The 19,763-nt window shown below is 40.6% G+C and overlaps 1 protein-coding gene across 7 annotated transcripts in view; it reads right to left on the bottom strand.

Annotated features, from left to right (window-relative positions):
* Positions 1 to 19,763, bottom strand: part of SAMD8 (sterile alpha motif domain containing 8) — a 62,586-nt gene that overhangs the window by 12,481 nt on the left and 30,342 nt on the right. For all 7 annotated transcript variants that reach the window (XM_009009669.4, XM_054242290.2, XM_002756194.6 and 4 more), the window contains 3 exons: positions 14,969 to 15,561; positions 4,012 to 4,107; positions 416 to 533 (listed from right to left, as the gene is read on the bottom strand). In XM_009009669.4, coding sequence (XP_009007917.1) covers positions 416 to 533; positions 4,012 to 4,107; positions 14,969 to 15,561 — 807 coding nt within the window. The remainder of the gene's footprint in view (positions 1 to 415; positions 534 to 4,011; positions 4,108 to 14,968; positions 15,562 to 19,763) is intronic.

A 19,763-nucleotide genomic window follows, 5' to 3' on the forward strand; every position in this document is an offset into this window, starting at 1 on the left:
TCCTGACCTCAGGTGATCCACTCGCCTTGGCCTCCCAAAGTGCTGGGATTACAGGCGTGAGCCACCGCACCTGGCCTGCAACATTTTTAAAGGAGTGAAGAGGAGAGTGAAGGAACCAGAGCATGCCATATGAGAAACTTTAAAAATGCTGAGGATAGTGGGAAAGGAAAAATGATAATTGAAAGAAACTTGTTTTCTATAGCTCCATAGCATAGAACAAGTTTCAACAGAAATAATAGGGATGTAGAAGAATCTGGCTTAAGATCTTTACCAAAGTATTTCTATAGTTTTTAAAATAGACATTGCAGATACTAAAAAGCGCTTTTAAATACTATAAGCGAAATCTTAGCCCTATTGTGTATAGTGTGCCATCAACCCACCAAGAACAAGAATGCTAAAGAAGGTAGCAGGCTACCTTTCCAGTACACTGCAGGTGTTGTCCTGGCACGGAGAGGGAGGTCACAAACATGGTAAAGCAGCGAAGCAAGAATACAGTTCCCATCAGACTACAGAGCCTTCGCAGAAGTATTGACCTGTGAAGAGAGCGATGAAAAAGGGGGAAAGATCAGAAGAAAACAAACCAAAAGACCCCAGGCATCAAACATTTACTTCAATGAAGAGTAAGTAGGAAAACCACTAGACTCTTCGAAGAGGACAGAAATCTTAAAGACCATCAAAAGCATCACTGTCCAATAGAAGTCTCTGCAATGATGGAAATGTTCAATACACTGTCCCAGAAGCTATTTACATACCATGTAGATCTTAAGGACTTGAAATGTGGCCATTATGACTGAGGAACTAAATTTTAAATTTTATTTCATTTTAGTTAATTTAAATTTTGCCATAATGAACAATGCAGACCTAAATTAGATTCTAAGAGCATCATTTCACTGATAAGAAAATATGGCTAAGAGCCCAGGCGTGCTGGCACATGCCTGTCATCCCAGCTGCTTGAGAGGCTGAGGCAGGAGAATCGTCTGAATCCGGGAGACAGAGGTTGGAGTGAGCTGAGATTGTTTCACTGCACTCCAGCCTGGGCAACAAGAGCAAAACTCCCTCTCTCTCAAAAAAAGAAAATATGGCTAAGAAAAAGTAAAAGAGTTATATAAGACAGAAGACAAGTAAGCTTGGTGTTAGTCCTATTACTGAAAATTGCTCATGCATTACTTATAAGAGATAAAGTTGGCCAGGCATGGTGGCTCATGCCTGTAACTGTGGCACTTTGGGAGGCCAAGGTGGGAGGATTGTTTGAGTCCAGGAGCTTGACAACAGCTTGGACAACATAGCCAGGCCTTATCTCTACAAATAATAAAAAAATGAACTGGATGTGGTGGTGCACACCTGTGATCCCAGCTACTTGGGAGGCTGAGGTGGGAGGGTTGCTTGGGCCTGGGAGATGGAGGCTGCAGCAAGCCATGATTGTGCTACTGTACTCTAGCCTGGGTTACAGAAAGAGACTTGTCTCAAAAAAATAAAAATAAAAAATTAGAAAAGGAGGTAAAGTTAAAAGACCGGTGATTCTCAGGAATATTTTGCTCATTAGTAACACTGTAGGCTAGATGCGGTGGCTCATGTCTATAATCCTAGAACTTTGGGAGACCAAGGCAGGAGGATTGTTTGAGGCCAGGAATTTGACATCAGCCTGGGCAACACAGTAAGACCTTGGCTACAAGAAATTAGGCATGGTGTTATGTGCCTGTGGTTCTAGGCTAAGGTGAGAGGACTGATTGAGCCCAGGAGGTCAAGCCTGCAGTATAAGCCATGATCATGCCACTATACTCCAGCCTGAGTGACAGAGCAACACCCAGACTCAAACAAAACAAAACAAAAAAAAAACCATTGTAAAATAGTTAATGATAGTAGCTATCAAATACTCACTCTAACTTCTCTTAAGCTATAAAATACTAAGTTTTATATCAAGTATATTTCAAACAAACATTTTGAATAACTGTCATTTGGGTAATGATGAACTGCACTGGGACAACAACCGTTACCTTATTTCTTTAAATTCAGACTAAGATTCCTGAGGACAGGGCCCATGCATCACATATTTTTGAAATGATCCTCCCTCCCTCAAAAAAAAGTACTGGCCAGGTATGTTCCAAGCATTAGTGTGCACTCCTGGGACACTTTATTTGACTAAGTAAACATTAACACTTGGACTTAACGGGTTATCTCTATGCTTTGTTAAACTTACTAAGGTTTCCTGTAAGGTAAACTCCAGTTTTGAAGAGTAAATTCAAATTCGTTAACCAGAAAGCAGCAATGATACACGTTTTAAAGCTCTGGTTTTAAGCAATCCAGAATTAAAAATATTGCTGCAGAACAGGGCAAAATGGGAGAGAATGAGGCTTAATGTGGCCTAAAAGTGTGATAAGAATAGTAACACCAACCTTTCTTTTCACCTTCAGAACACTGAAATAACTGCTGCTTAGGACCTAGAGCTCATCATTGTGGTTTACCTCAAGCACTTCCTGGTGAGGAGAAAGGTCAAAACCTCAAGAAACTACCCTTGTTCCTCTCTCCAGTGTTCCAAAGGCAATGGACAGCAGAAGCTACAAAAAAAATTTTTTTAAAGCAATCTCAAAAGCTCACACATCTACAATTTTTTTTAACCCCCTCAGGAGCTCTTAGGCAATATTTACTATTTTATCTTTAAATTTTTTGCTCACAATGCCTTGTTTTTTAACTTAAATCCACTAATTCTTCCTGCTCATTAAACTTAGAAGCCCCCCATGCTTCCTTTTTTTAATTAAAAAAATTCTTGTGGCTGACGCCGGGTACACTGCCTGTGAGTTAGCCTTGCTCCGCAAGAAGCAGTAAAAATAAATAAAATAAAATAAATAAATTATTTCCTTCATTTTTGGTGAAAGTACCAAGAATCACTTTCCAATTTAGCAACTTTCTATGCCATGAAGTAAACCACACAGTCTATATGTAGATGTTTTGCAAAATAATCTTTCTTTTTTTTTTTTTTTTGGAGACAGGGTCTTACTCTGTCACCCAGGTTGGAGTGCAGTGGCACAATCACCGCTCACTGCAACCTTGACCTCCTGGACTCAAGTAATCCTCCCACCTCAGCCTCCTGAGTAGCTGGGACTATAGGCACATGCCACCATACCTGGTTAATCTTTAACTTTTTTTGTAGAGACAGAGTCTCTCCCAGGCTAGTCTCGAACACATGGGCTCAAGTAATCCTCCTGCCTCAGCCTCCCAAAGTGCTGGGATTACAGGTATGTGCCACTGTGCCTGGCCAATAATCTCTTTTTTAATGGGCTTCCTCCAAGCAGAGAAAATTTCTTCCACCTAAACATCTGACCAAAGAATGTCCTTGGAAGAGTTTCTATCCTTCTACAGAAAGAGACATTTCCCGTTTGTTTCTAAAGAAAGATGAGGTTTTCTTTTCTTTCTTTCTTTTTTTTTTTTTTTGAGATGGAGTCTCACTCTGCTGCCAAGGCTTGAGTGCACTGGTGTGATTTCTGGCTCACTGCAACCTCTACCTCCTGGGTTCAAGCTGTTCTCCTGCCTCAGCCTCCCAAGTAGCTGAGATTACAGGCATGGGCCACCATGCCTGGCTAATTTTTGTATTTTTAGTAGAGACAGAGTTTTACCATGTTGGCCAGGCTGGTCTCGAACTCCTAACCTCAAGTGATCCGCCCACCTCAGCCTCCCAAAGTGCTGAGATTACAGGCTTGAGCGGCTGAGCCCAGCCTCTTATCTTTCTTTAGATCAGAGATGAGGGTGATCAGCCATACAGCAACGGTTGCCCTATGCCTAATCACCCTCATCTCTGATATTTCCTTGCAAAATGCATTCAGGATATTATTAAATATGTAGATATTATCTTAGGCTGACTCTTATCAAACTCAAAACATTTTCCTTTGTTAATAACTATGTCACAATTACCATAGAAGAAAATTAACAAGCAAACTGCAAAGAGAAAGATCAGGTTTTACGACTTTGATACAAGAGTCAAAACATGTTCAATCTTTTAACGGAGTAATGAGGTACCTGTGCTTGTGAAGAAGAAGAACCAGGAGCCAAATATAGCACAGAATCATGCCACATACTTCCGTCATGGCAAAGGCCCATGGGATTCTAGGAACGCTGGAACAGAACAAAATGATTTTGAATTGAAGATGTATGGATGTGAATGATGCCACCCTTTTCAGTAAGTTGTTCTTTTAATAATGACCTTAAAATTGGCTTCATATAACTTTCACCTCTTTCAGAAGATGATATTTAGAAAAACCGGAAGGAAAAAATCTGTGTCATAAAGTACCCCCACCTATCAGAACCTGTTTCTTTTGTTTGTTTGTTTTTGAGACAGAGTTTCGCTCTTGTTGCCCAGGCTGGAGTGCAGTGGCATGATCTCAGCTCACTGCAACCTCCACCTCCCGTGTTCAAATGATTCTTTTGCCTCAGCCTCCTGAGTAGCTGTGATTACAGGTGCCCACCACCACACCGAGCTAATTTTTGTACTTTTAGTAGAGATGGGGCTTCACCATGTTGGCCAGCCTGGTCTCGAACTCCTGACTTCAAGTTATCTACTAGCCTTGGCCTCCCAAAGTGCTGGGATTCCAGGTGTGAGCCATGGTGCCCAGCCAATCCTGCTGAATTTTAATTTTTTTGAGACAGAGTCTTGCTCTGTTGCCCAGGCTGGGGTCTGGTGGTGTGATCTTGGCTCACTGCAACTTTCACCTCTTGGGTTTAAGCAATTGTCCCAGCCTCAGCCTTCTGAGTAGCTGGGATTACAGGTATCTGCCACCACACCTGGCTAACTTTTACATTTTTGGTAGATACAGGGTTTTACCACGTTGGCCAGGTGGGTCTTGAACTCCTGACTTCAGAGGATCTGGCTGCCTCGGCCTCCCAAAATGCTAGGATTACAGGTATGAGTCACTGTGCCCAGCCCCTGCTGGATTTTAAACCTCTACTTTCATTTATTTTCCAAAAGTTCTTCTTCTCTGAATTTTCTTTTGGCGTCTCATTACCGTCACATAGAATGCAACATCTCTTATTTCTCATGAAAATATGAAAGTTGTTTTTTTGAAGTGTTCGCCTTTCCCTATTTTGTGTTTTTTAATTTACTTTTTTTTTCTGTTTGTATTGTTTTTCTCAGACGTCTGGTTTCTTGACTGACCATTCATATTTGATCATAAAGTACTAAAAAAGAAAATGAGATATTCTGTGGGCATAGACTGAGTTTTGTCAAGTTGTGGGTTTCACTGAGAGTGAGTGCACGGAGATCTGGTTGACTAAATAAGGATATCCCAAGCCGGGTGTGGTGGCTCACGCCTGTAATCCCAACACTTTGGGAGGCTGAGGAGGGTGGATCACCTGAGGTCAGGAGTTTTGAGACCAGCCTGGCCAATGTGGTGAAACCCCATCTTTACTAAAAATACAAAAATTGGCTGGGCATGGTGGTGGATGCCTATAATCCCAGCTACTCGGGAGACTGAGGCAGGAGAATCGCTTGAACCAAGGAGGTGGAGGTTGCAGGTGAGCCGAGATTGTGCCACAGCACTCCAGTCTGGGCAACAAGAGTGAGACACAATCTCAAAAAAGGAAAGAAAGAAAGAAAAGGATATCCTATCCCAACCAGTTATTCACAGTGTTTTTCTCTAGGTTTTCTAAGGAAAGGAATCTCATCCTTCTTGGAAGACTGGGGTTGGGTGAGAGAGGAGATAGGAAATAAGTCTGGCTACTTAAGGAAAAGAGCTAGAAGTCTCTGTGATTGGTATACAGAAAACAGCACCTTTGTTCTCATCTGGACGTGGTATCCCTAAGTCTACAGTGCCTCACATTCAGCTGCTCTGGAGAACAGACCACTAGTCTTCTGTCAGAGTAGAGCAGGTCTACAAGTTTAAGTAGATTTTTTTTTTTTTGAGACAGGGTCTCTCTGTTGCCCAGTTAGCTGAGATTGAAGTGGTGCAATCTTGGCTAACTACAACCTCTGCCTCCTGGGATCAAGCCATTCTCCCACCTCAGACTCCCAAGTAGCTGGGACTACAGGTACACTCCACTATGCCTGGTTAATTTTTGTATTTTTTGGAGATGAAGTTTCACCATGTTGCCCAGGCTTAAGCAGATTTATAACCAATTCTCCCCTGTTAAGCTCCTATCCGTACCAGGCCTTGAGTGATGCTTGGTACTTTAAACTTACCTCTTGGGCACTGCCACGTTCCATTCTCAACTTCACAACAGGTACTTAGCTTTCTACTTTCCAAACTTTCATTATTAGCACAGTGTTTGCTTTCACGTGATTGTATTATACAGTTTCTTCACTCTTTTATTGTCATTTTAGTGGACTGTTGTGAGGAACTTGTCAAATCCGTATTCAATCCCTCATATTACTTTTGAGCCAAGCTTTTAAAATGCATTATATATGGATATGCCTTTTTTCTGGATAGAATTTAATTTTCTTTAGTAATTCAGAGTCATTACTATGAACACTGATTATTACACTGTATATGGCAATGACCTCGGAGACTACTGAGAAATGAAGGGCAGTTAAGCCCCAGATTGATGTGGTTTTTCCATTATGTTTGCTTTTTATAGTGCTTCTGCTTCCTCCCTTGCTATTATGGTAATCAGCTCTCACTTCTCACTGTTGTAGGTGGGCCTGCCTCTAGAAACATTTCTATCTCCTTCTAATTTTCTGTTTCTATGTGCTGAACATCTTGGATTTGTGTAAAATAAGCTTCAGAAGCAGACCCTGAAACAAACATCGGTGTGAAAGTCAATTACAGGGAAATGTTCTCCAAGAAAACCCACAGGGTAGTGGGGTATGAGATTAGAAGACAAGGAAGCAAAGCAAGGGTGAGACATCAAGCAAAGCCCTGTGGAATACTCAGGAAAGGGCAACACTGGCTCAGGCCTACGGGGAATTTGGGACAGTGTAGGTCCCATCTAAATGTTTCCCAATTAGGACAAAGAGAAATGAGTCACTAGTTAAGGACAGCTGCTGGTGGGAAGTAAATTTCCAAGTACTCTTTGGCTTTCTCTTCAAGCAGGCAAAGTGTGCTCGAGCAGCCCAAGAGCAGCCCTCCAATAGAGACATAGCTGCTGGATGTCGGGAGTATCTATGTGCAAGAAATTGGAAAAGAGATATGAGAGGATATAGAAGGAACACTGACAGTATCTGCTATCATTCTCCTAAGAATAAAGTTTAGATATTTAAGACCATGGAGTTTTATAGTGAGTGGCATAGTAGGTAAAAAGAGTTAGGCAAAAGTTGGTTTGAAATCCTCACTGCAAATTGATAATATATACCCTGCCAGGCATTGTGGCTCACACCTGTAATCCTAGTATTTTGGGAAGCCGAGGTGGGTGTATCTCTTGAGATCAGGGGTTCAAGACCAGCCTGGTCAACATGGTAAAACCCCATCTCTACTAAAAATGCAAAAATTAGCTGGGCATGATGGTATGCACATGTAATCCCAGCTACTCAGGAGGCTGAGGCATGAGAATTGTTTGACACAGGAGACGAAAGTTGAGGTGAGTTGAGATTGCGCCACTGCACTTCAGCCTGGGTGACAGAGACAGACTGCATCTTTAAAAAAAAGAAAATATATGTCTATATAAAACGTTGCATATGAATATTCGTAGCAGCATTACTAATAATAGACAAAAAGCAGAAACAACACAAACACCTATCAACTGATAAATGGATAAACAAAATGGGTACATCCATAGAATGGAATATTATTTGGTAATAAAAAGGAAGGTAGTACTGATACATGCTCATGGATGAATCACTCCTGACCTCAGGTGATCTACCTGCCTCAGCCTCCCAAGGTGCTGGAATTACAGGCATGACCCACCACACCCGGCCTGTATACTTTAAACAATAAAAGCCTCATTGTTCTGCTGGACGATTTCCTGCTCTCTCTCCTACTATGATTTTTTTTTCTTTTGCTTGTTTTTTGTTTATTGCTTTTTCATTTACCTCATATCCTTTACTTCCTTCCTTAGCCACATGCGTCCATGGTCCCTATTATAACCACTCCCTTCCCACTTTTCCCTTCATCATACTGCCCAGCAAAACTCAACCCTGCTTAAATACAGTTCTCCACCTATTCCACACCTGTATCTGTTGTTGAGTGAGGCTGGTAAAAACATGCAATGCCAACATGACTACTAACCACAAGGAGACCATTAAGTACTGCTACTGCATTATACTAGTATATTCACTCTCCTACTCTATTACATGGCTTATTTTATACATCTCATCCTTCCTCGTCAAACTTCCATCCTCCTCTCCATTCTCACTGTCTTTACGCAGAGAAAATAAAAATAATCAAGAGAGCACTTCCTTGTGCTCCATCTTTACACATGGCACCCTTCCACCCGTTTTACTATTTTCTACCTTCCCCTCTATTATGAAGGAACAACCCAAGGGCCTAAGGTCAGCCTCTCCCAGCCATAAGGTCCCATTCCTTTTCATCTACTCAAGGACACTGTGCCAACATTGTACCCTCTCTTTCCTCTAACATCATTGTGCCCCTTCCAAAATTGAGTCTTTCTTATTATTAATACAACAAACATGCTACATAATATAGCTAATCAAAAAAGCAAAAACAAACAAACCCCTCTAGACCCCAGATCCTTCCCCACTCCTTCCCAAGCTACAGATCCATTTGTCTGCTGCCCTTCTAGGAAAACCTGCTCCTACAGGAAAAACTTTGTCTCTAATTTTTCTGTTCCCATTCTCTCCTTCTCTCATTTCTTGGCCTAATTCTTTTAATCTGAAAAATTCTGATCCTATAAAAAAGATTAAAAGAATAAATACTGTATTCTTCACCTAAACTCATCAATTATTTACAATAATTACCATTTTGTCGCACTTGCTTTCTTTCATCCTTTCTATACATACCTATAAACATATACACACAAACCTTTTTGGGGGAGGCTGAACCCCTCCGCGAAGTATTGCAGACATTATGACACTTCCCCGCTTTGTTTCTCTAGGAACAAGGATATCCTCCTCATAACCCAATACATTATCACATCTATGAAACTGGAACACTGATTTAATATCATTATTTAATATGCAGTCCGTATTTCGGTTTTCCTAAATGTCCCCAAAATGTCTTTTATAGCAGTATTTTTTGTTTTCTTGATATAGGATCTAACTAAAGTTCATGCTGCTCTTGGTTGTCTCTTCAATTTCGCTTACAATTCCCCCTGGCTTTTGCCTGCCATGACACTGACATTTTTAGAGTCCATGTCAGCTTGTTCTTGATTTATCTGATTGTTTCTTTATGATTAGATACAGGTTAAACTTTTTTGTTTTTGGACAAGATTATTACAGAGGTGATGCTGTTGACATCGCATCCAATGCATATAATGTCAGTTTGTCTCACTGTGATGCTACATTTGATCATTTGGTTAAGATGATGTATTCCAGATCTTGCCATTGTAAAGCTACTCATTCCCTCTGTCACATATTAAGTAATATGTGAGATGAGACTTTCAGATCATGTGAATAAGCTCCCCCTCAGTGGCCTTTCACCTAATAGATTTTAGCATCTACTGATGACTTGCCTGAATACACTGGAGGAGGCAGAATAATCATGCCATCCACATTTATTTTGCCTATATTGTTCTTGAAGAACTTTCCTTCTCACTCCACTATTTTTTGTTTGTTTGATCCCAGCCCTGGTCTGGTCCATTTTTGTGAGGAATGGTATGTATTTATTTGTTTACTTACTAAGACAAACAAAGGGTCCTGTTTTGTTGCCCAGGCTGGAGAGCAGTAGCATGATCACAGCTCACTACAGCCTTGATCTCTTGGGCTCAAGTGATCCTCCTGACTCAGCCTCTGAAGTAGCTACAGGCATACACCATCACACCTAGCTAATTTTTAATTTTTTATAGAGACTGAATTTCACTATGTTGTCCAGGCTGGGCTAGAACTCCTGGATTCAAGCAATCCTCCTGCCTGGGCCTCCCAAAATGCTGGGATTACAGAAGTGACTCACCATACCTGACCTGAAATTGAAGAGACAACCAAGAGCAGCATGAACTTTAGTTAGATCCTATATCAAGAAAACAAAAATACTGCTATAAAAGACATTTTGGGGACATTTAGGAAAACCGAAATACGGACTGCATATTAAATAATGATATTAAATCAGTGTTCCAGTTTCATAGATGTGATAATGTATTGGGTTATGAGGAGGATATCCTACAGGAATCATTTTAAAACCATGATCTGTGTGTTCATGGTACTATTGTTGCTGAGTTTTTCCTGCAAATCATTTTGTATCAGTTCACAGAAATTGTCTTCATTCTTTCCAATGATTAAATAGTATTCCACTGTATAGATGTATGATAGTCTATTCAACCAGCTTCCCATGGGTAAGCATTTAGATTATTTACAATGCTTATAATTATTACACATAATGTCACATAAATACTATTGCGTTCATGTAGTTTCATATTTGTGGAATACCTTCATGTAAATTCCAATACAACTCACATTCTCTCCTGAAACCATTATAATCCATTTTGCCCTTATTAACTCTTGTCATAGTCACTGATGACCAACATGTTGCTAAAGCCAATGGTCAACTATCCTCATCTTACTTGCCCTCTCAGCAGCATTGGATACAGTCAATTGTTCCTAACTCCTTAAAATACTTTTTTTTTGCTTGGCTTCCAGCATACTATTCTCTCTGCCCATTCCCAAAACTTAGCCTAGATCTCCCTTTCTCTCTCTCTCTTTCTCTCTCTCTTTCTCTCTCAATCTCTCTGAAGTTCTGCTCATATTTCCATTCCAAAATCAGGTGTCAACCTGATTTTGCTATAAATCGTATCTTAAACCTGACATGTCGAAAACCAAACCCTTAATTTTCCCTCCAGGTCAGCTCCTTTCACAGTTTCCCATCTCTGTAAATGGCAACCCCATCTTTACAGATGCTCAGGTTAAAAATCTTGGAATAGGCTGGGGGTGGTAGCTCACGCCTACAATCCCAGTGCTTTGGGAGGCCAAGATGGGAGGATCACTTGAGACCAAAAGTCTGAGACCAGCCGAGGCAACATAGCAAAACCCCGTCTCTACAAAAGATTTAAAAATCAGGCAGTTGTGGTGGCACACACCTATAGACCTAGTGATTCAGGAGGCTAAGGCAGGAGATCACTTGAGCCTAGGAATTTGAGGTTACAGTGATCTGTGACTGTACCAATAAACTCTAGCCTGGAGAACAGAGTGAGACCCCGTCTCAAAAACAAAACAAAACAAACAAAACCCAAACCTTGGAATAATATTTGACTTCTCTCTTTCTCTTAATTCATCAAATCCAAATTCATCGGCAAATTCCATTAGCTCTAATTTCAAAATACATATAGAATTTGACTCTTTCATACCATCTCTGCCACCATTCTCATCCAATCTAACATCTTCTTTATCTAGATAAATTTTTTTTTTAGACAGAGTCTTTCTCTGTCATCCAGGATGGAGTGCAATGGCACAATCTCAGCTCACTGCCACCTCCGCCTCCCAGGTTCAAACAATTCTCCTGCCTCAGCCTCCCAAGTAGCTGGATTATAGGCACCTACCACCACATCCGGCTAATTTTTGTATTTTAGTAGGGACAGGGTTTAACCATGTTGGCCAGGTTGGTCTCGATCTCTTAACCCCGTGATCTGCCTGCCTCAGTCACCCACAGTATTGGGATTACAGGTGTGAGCCACCGACCGGCCTGTCTAGATGAATTTAATAAATTCTTAAATGATCTCCAGTCCCCCAACCACACCCCAGGCTATTCCCAATACAACAACTAGAATGACCTTTTAAAATAGAAGTTAGATCCCTCAACTCTCCTCTTTAGTACTTTCTAGTGGCTTCTCTTTTCATTTAGAATGAAAGCTGAAGTCCTTACAGTGGTCCTCAAGTCCTTATACAATCTGGCTTCTTGTCTCCTCTCAGATCTGCTCTTCTCATCTCTCACTGGTTATTCCTTAAGCCTGCCAGGCACAATCCCAATTCAGATTTTTGCACCCAGCTGTTTCCTTTGCCTAAAAGTGCTATTTTCCCCAGACAGCCACATGATTTCTTCTTTACTTCCTTGGGATCTTCAGTTTACATTTGGAAAAATGGTATAGAACAGGAGAAGAGATAAAGGGATATAACAACTTCGTAACCAGCTTTCAATAAGTTCTCCTTACTTTAGCATCACCCCTTCACCTCCAGTATCCAGAGCCTTGAGAAACCTGCAACATAAACTGGGTTGGTTCTCAGTTTTCCCCATTGCTCAAATTTTAAATTAGGTTAATTTTGGGTTTGCCAATTGCTGCTCATCCGTCTTCCAACTTCCAAAAAGCTCCATCCTGTGGGCTTACTAAAAAACAAAAACAAAAAACTCTTTACTATAGTTTGCCAGGCATGGTGGCTCACACCTGTAATCCAGCACTTTGGGAGGCCGAGGTGGGTGGATCATTTGAGGTCAGGAGTTTGAGACCAGCCTGGCCAACACAGTAAAACCCTGTCTCTGCTAAAAACACAAATAAAAAAATTAGCTGGGTGTGATGGGACATGTCTGTAATCCTAGCCACTTGTGAGGCTGAGGCAGGAGAATTGCTTGAACCTAGGAGGTGGAGGTTGCAGTGAGGCGAGACTGCGCCACTGCACACCAGCCTGTACTCTGTTTCAAAACAACAACAAAAACCTCTTTACTACAGTTTTAGTTGGGGTTTGATAGGGAGCAAAATGTGACATATACATTATTCTGGCATAGGAACATGGACATTTTAAATTCATTTAATTTTCAAATACATATACTACAATGCATTTTTATTTTATTTTTTAAGACAGAGTCTCACTCTGACACCCAGGCTGCAGTGTGATGGTGAGATCTTGGCTCGCTGCAACCTCAGCCTCCCACGTTCAACCTTGGCCTCCTGCCTCACCCTCCTGAGTAGCTGGGATCACAGGCATGCGCTACCACGCCTGGCTAATTTTTGCATTTTTAGTAGAGATGGGGTTTGACCATGTTGGCTAGGCTGGTCTCGAACTCCTGATCTCAGGTGATCCCAACCGCCTTGGCCTCCCAAAGTGCTGGGATTACAGGTGTGAGCCACCATACCTGGCCAAGGCACTTTTAGAAGGGCAAAATGTTTTATAAAAAACAAACAAGGGGCTGGGCACGGTGGCTCATGCTTGTAATCCCAGCACTTCAGGAGGGCAAGGAGGGCAGAATCATGAGGTCAGGAGTTTGAGACCAGCCTGGCCAATATGGTGAAACCCCAGCTCTACTAAAAATAAATTAGCCAGGCGTGGTGGCGGGTGTCTGTAGTCCCAGCTACTTGGGAGGCTGAGGTAGGAGAATAGCTTGAACCCAGAAAGTGGAGGTTGCAGTGAGCAGAGATCATGCCGCTGCACCCCAGCCGGGCGACAGAGTGAGATGCTGTCTCAAAAACTAAAAACATAAAACAAGAGCCAGGCGCAGTGCCTCACATCTGTAATCCCAGCACTTTGGGAGGCCAAGGTGAGTGGATCACTAGAGGTCAGGAGTTTGAGACCAGCCTGACCAACATGGTGAAACCCCATCTCTACTAAATATACAAAAATTAGCCAGGCATGGGGATGGGTGCCTGTAATCCCAGCTACCTGGGAGAATTGCTTGAACCAGGGAGGTGGAGGTTGCAGGGAGATGAGATTGTGCCACTGTATTCCAGCCTGGGTAACAAAGTGAGACTCCATCTAAAGAATGTAAACAAAACCAAAACAAACAAAAAAGAAAGTACTACAAATTTTAAAAAGATTTAAAAATAAAAAATATGAAAACAGTTCTGAGTACCTGTTTACTTTATTATTATTATCATTATTATTATTGGAGACAGGCAGGGTCTCGCTCTGTTACCCTGGCTGGAGTGGAGTGGTGCAACTATAGCTTACTGTAACCTTGACCTCTTAGGCTCAAGTGATCCTCCCACCTTGGCCTTCTGAATAGTTAGGACTACAGGCATGTTGCCACCATGCCTGGCTAATTTTTAATGTTTTGGAGAGATGGGGGTCTTGGTATGTTGCAAGTCTTGAACTTGTAGCCTGGTCTTGAACTCCTGGACTCAAGCAATCCTCCTACCTGGGCTTCCCGAAGTACTGGGATTACAGGCATGAGCCACCATGCCCAGCCTATTCTATTCTTATTTTTCATATGTTACACATATACTGTATTCTTTTTTTATGTATTCAGTATTTAATAAAAGCAGCATGCTATCATTGAATCCATTTGTATTCTTTGTGATAGTTCCAATTCATTTGATGATATAATACCATCAATATTTTTGGAACAGCAGAACTCTATTCTTCATTAAAAAAAAAAAAAAAGCAACCAAGTTCCATTTATTACAAACATCATTCCAGGATACCCTTTTAAAATCTAAAGTACCCAAGGAGCTATAACTATACAAAAATAAATAAAGCAGTCCAGGCATGATGGCTCATGCCTGTAATCCCAACATTTTGGGAAGCTACCGCAGGAGGATCGCTTGAGCCCAGGAGTTCAAGACCAGCCAGGGCAACACATTGGGACTCTATCTCTACAAAAAACTTAAAAATTAGCTGGACGTGATGGCACATGTCTATAGTCCCAGTTACTTGGGAGGCTGAGGTGGGAGGATTGCTTAAGCATGACAGGCTGAAGCTGCAGTGAGCCATGGTTGTGCCACTGCATTCCAGCCTGGATGATAGTGTGGTGTGAGACTGTCTCAAAATAGAAAATAAAATACAATTAAATTAAATTTAAAAAATGAAGCAGTGGTTTTTCTTACTCACCTAGGCTGAAGACCTAACTTAAGTGAAAAAGGTGATTTCAAAGCACATCTTTTTATACCCCCAGATAAAGCAAATGGAAAGTATACATCTACCACAATAAGAAACAATATAATTATCATAAATATATCATCACTGCTGTTTTTGTAACAACCTCCTACAAACTTAGCAACTAGAAACAAAACTTACCTGTCTAAGAATATATCTGGGAGTGGTGGATAGGTCTGCATGTCAGGAACTCGCTCATGGACTATAACCATAATGAAAGATGTAAATCCAAATACTATAAAAACATATATACAACTCAGTATAGTCTTCCAGTACTCTGGGTCCAATCTTCGAACAGAATGTTTGTTTTTACCATTCATGTACTGGTACGGATCAGAATTCAAGTCAGTGATGGGTCCGTCACAGTCATGAGAAAGCTCCCCATTACAGAGCCAGTCTGTACTCTGAAGAGCACTGATGAAAGGGGTCATGGAACCCATGGGACTGTCACTGTTGTAGCCCATCTCTTCCAAAACATCAATATGTATCTTCTGCAATTTTCGGACCGAGAGCATTAACCTTTTAATGTCCCCTAAGACTTTGATTTCCAGAGGAGGAGACCGCAGATCATATTCAGTCAATGTTAGTAATGTGATTCCATCAAGTCGGTGCTTATTGCATAAAATGTCCACATATTCAAAAAAGCCTTCATCCTTCAGCCACACAGCTACATGCTTGGTAGTCCAGCGGCGAATGCAGAGTTGATTAGGACCTGCCATTTCCTCCTCCGCTGCCTGTCAAGAGAAAACAGGAAAACAAAACAAAAGCTTCAGTGTGTCCTAACAATTTCTTCAAAGACAAACACACATAAATATACCAGAAAAAGGCCAGGTGCAGTGGCTCATGCCTATAATCCCAGCACTTTGAGAGGGTGAGTTGGTAGGATTATTTAAGCCCAGGAGTTCAAGATCAGTCTTGGCAACATAGCAAGTCCCTATCTCTATTAAAAAAAAAAAAAAAAAAAATTTAGCTTGGGCATGACCTGTAGTCCTAGCTACCTGGTAGGCTGAAGTGGGAGGATCACTTGAGTCTGGGAGGTCAAAGCTGCAGTGTGCCACTGCACTCCAGCCTGAGCAACAGGGAGATCTTATCTCGAAAAAAAATAAACACACACACACACACACACACACACACACCAGAAACAGTAATTTACTTACACTATCCTATTGGCTTCTCCAGTAAAAGAAACAAAAATTATTAAATAATGAATGATTTTCAATAGATTAACATACTAATAATTTTATGCATATGACTCCAACGGCAGAAGAAAAGTTAATAACCAAACATTTTTACAGAAAGACATTTTACACATGGTTTTTCCACAGCATCGGTTACAACTTAATTAAAAAGCCTACTCGGGCTGGGTGCAGTGGCTCACGCCTGTAATCCCAGCACTTTGGGAGGCCGAGGCGGGCAGATCACAAGGTCAGGAAGTTTGAGACCCACCACCTGGCCAACATGGTAAAACCCCATCTCTACTAAAAATACAAAAAATTAGCTGAGTGTGGTGGTAGGTGCCTGTAATCCCAGCTACCTGGGAAGCTGAGGCAGGGGAATCATTTGAACCCGGGAGGAAGAGGCTGCAGTGAACTGACTGTGCCACTGCACTCCAGCCTGGGCAACAGAGCAAGACTCTGTCTCGAAACAAAACAAAACAAACAAACAAAAAACCCCACACCAGTTCTAATATAAATGTTCTTTTTTAAAAATCTGGATATTAGTTATATGGATTTCTTCCTTTTTTGAAAATCCATCAAGCTGTGTAATTGTGATCTACACTTTTCTCTACATATGTTATGTTAAACTTAATTTTCAAAGTTTTGAAAACCCAAACAAAACATCAATACAAATGAATATCCTTCTATACTGAAGAACAAATGAATGAGGACAACATCCTCTTCCTTTCCCCATAATGTAATAATTCTTGATTCGAGTGTTTATTATGGCCTTGTAAATGCATTTTTGGCTATGAAAAACTTTCTGTGCTTTCTCATAGTGAGAAAAGTAAAAAGCTGGTACTGGTCCGCATTCTTTTTCTACCCACATAAACTCTTGCCATGAAGACTTATAATCACTTGGCAAAGGCAGACACTTTATCTACATGAGCACCACTTGTATCAACAAAACTATTTAGAACACAAGATGTAAGCTTGATAAAATCTACCCACAGATGAATGTCAGGGAAATGTCAGTTAACCATTAAGTATTTATTTCATTATTACTAAAAGCAATCTTAATTTTTGAAGGCCTTAAGTCATATTTTGTTTCACAAAAGAACTTTTATTATCGACCCACATAGTTCCTGTCTTTGAAAATTATCACATCCATTTATAAGGAGTCTTCATTTTTTTTAAAAGTTGTCTAATTCTTACGCACTATGGAATAACAAAAACTCTCATTTCACTCTTTTTAGCTATAGCATATCATTACCACCTCAAATGTCAAAGAATTATGATTTATTTACTTTAACACACAGAATTTATACAGTTATGTGTTATATTATTTTATATCATTTATATCATATATAGAATTCCATTAGAAATATGATTTTGCTGTTTCAGTTCACATGGATAACTAGATTGTTTCACTCTTCCTACTATACGTACCTTCTTTTATCCAAGGTATGCTCTGACTAAATTACTTCATCCTTAAATATCCAACAAGCACATGCTATAATCTCTGTAGTAGCTCTGATACAGCAAATCTGAGAGACAAGTTTCTTTCATATAAAACAAGGCCAGATTTCTTCAGTCACATTATTTCTAATCTGTTATTCACCTTTCTCTAACAACTTACCATCAGTGGATTCCATGTCACTCCCATTCTTAAAGCATTATTCGTTAGTACAGTTTCCTCTCATACTCTGTTCAAAATGATTCTTCTCTTCTTTCATATGTTTTTTTCCCGTGTCTTAGCTCCCCAGTTCTTTACAACCTCAATCAGGCTAACAGGCTTTGATGCTGATGTTTTAGAAAATAAGAGTTACACATAGAAATCTCTTGGAAGTCTTTGAGCCTGCTGTGGGAATGCCCTAAAAGCATGATACATTTTACTGTTCTGCTTTATCAGGTCAGTGCATGCCCTTTAATTGTATGCTACTATATAATAGTTAAGAGGCCCATACTAAAATCACTACTTAGCTAACACTGTGAAAGCCTGCATGAAAGAGGTATATTAAAAGATGATAAAAAGCTTTAGGGCCCATTTAATATTTATGTTGTACCAAGGGAATTACAGGGAACAGGAGACTTTGAATGACAAATACAAATTGATAAAACAAGGAAATTAGATTAGTAAATGTTTCAGAATGTTAAGAATTCAGCTTTTGCCAATAATTGATACAAATAAATGGTATGTTAAAGGACATGTGCTTCTGGCTAAGATTTAGTAACAAGGGCCAGATTTATTCTCTCACCTGAAACAACCAAAAAACAAACAAAATATATGGAGAAAAAAAAGGTTTCAAGATACTGGACATCAGGAAAATCCCTGAGAGGCAGGAAACAAATCAGGTGAACCCTACTGCCCCAGGTTATGGCCTTGAGTTTCCTAGCCATAAGAGGTACAGGATGGGAAAGCCATGTTAGACTTGGCAGGCTCATTGACTTGAGGAGATGGAGCTGACAAGATGCCTAGTGTTTGTGGGGCACAACACTGGAGAGGAGATACACAGATAAGAACTCCAGAGATCTGCAGATCTCTCTTTAATATTCAGCTGAATGCCTATCAGCACATCTATGTTAGGAAACAAACCAAGACCAAGGAAAGACCACCCAAATGAATTCCCAGTATTCACGTAAGGCTAAGAAAAGTGCCTAATCCAAATAGCCAGATTGAAAAAAGGTCTCATGATTCATGTGGTTTTGGGTAGAATACACAGAAAGATCTTGCCACAGCAGTGAGGCAAAACTAACCCGAAGGCAGCAGCTCTCAACTAGGGGCAATTCTCTCCAGTTCTCAGAATATTTGGCAATGTCTGAAGACATTTTTAGTTGTCACAACTTTGGGGGGGATGCTGTTAAACATTCTATATCTATATAATGCACAGGACTACCCCCTTCCCTAACAAGGAACTATTTGGCCCCAAATGTCATGGTGCTGCTATTGAGAAACCCTACCCCTGACTAAACATGTTTCTGGGTTCATCCTAACAAATCTTAAAAGGAAGACTCAGATCAAATTGTGTTCAAGTAGTTGAACAGCATGCCACAAAAAGCTCAAGAATATTAATAGAAATGCCAAAGTATCCAGAGCCCAACAATGAATTCTTAGTGTCTGACATCTAGTCAAAGATTATGAGGCATGCAAAGAAGCGGGAAAGTATCACTTATAATGAGAAAAGTCAATCAATCAAGAACTGACACAGATAATAAAATTAGCAGATAAGGAAATTAACACAGTTATGATAATTTGTTCATTACATATGTCCAAAAAGTTAAATGAAGAAATAGACACATAATGGCCAGGTGGTGGCTCACGCCTGTAATCCCTGCACTTTGGGAGGTGAGGCAGGAGGATCCCTTGTGGCCAGTTTAAGATCAGCCTAAGCAAAAAGCTAATGCTCCCCTACCCCCTGCCACCTGCACCATCTCAACAAAAACAGTAAACAGATACATTAAAAAAGAGACCCAACTCAAAGTTCTAGAGATAAAATGACATTATCTGAGACAAAAAAATACCCTGGATGGGACTAATAACTGATGAGACACTGCAGAAGATAAGAGCAATAAATGTAACTAAATAACAATAGAAACAATTTAAAGACACTGGCTGCAATCCCAACAGTTTGGGAGGCTGAGGTGGGAGGATTGCTTGAGCCCAGGATTTCAAGACCTGCCTTGACAACAGAGTAAGACCTCGTCTCTATAAATAATTTTTTAAAATTAGCCAGGCACGGTTGCGCATGCTTGTAGTCCCAGCTACTCGGAGGCTGAGG

The sequence above is a fragment of the Callithrix jacchus genome, chromosome 12 (genome assembly GCF_049354715.1).
Source record: "Callithrix jacchus isolate 240 chromosome 12, calJac240_pri, whole genome shotgun sequence".
NCBI lineage: Eukaryota > Metazoa > Chordata > Mammalia > Primates > Cebidae > Callithrix > Callithrix jacchus.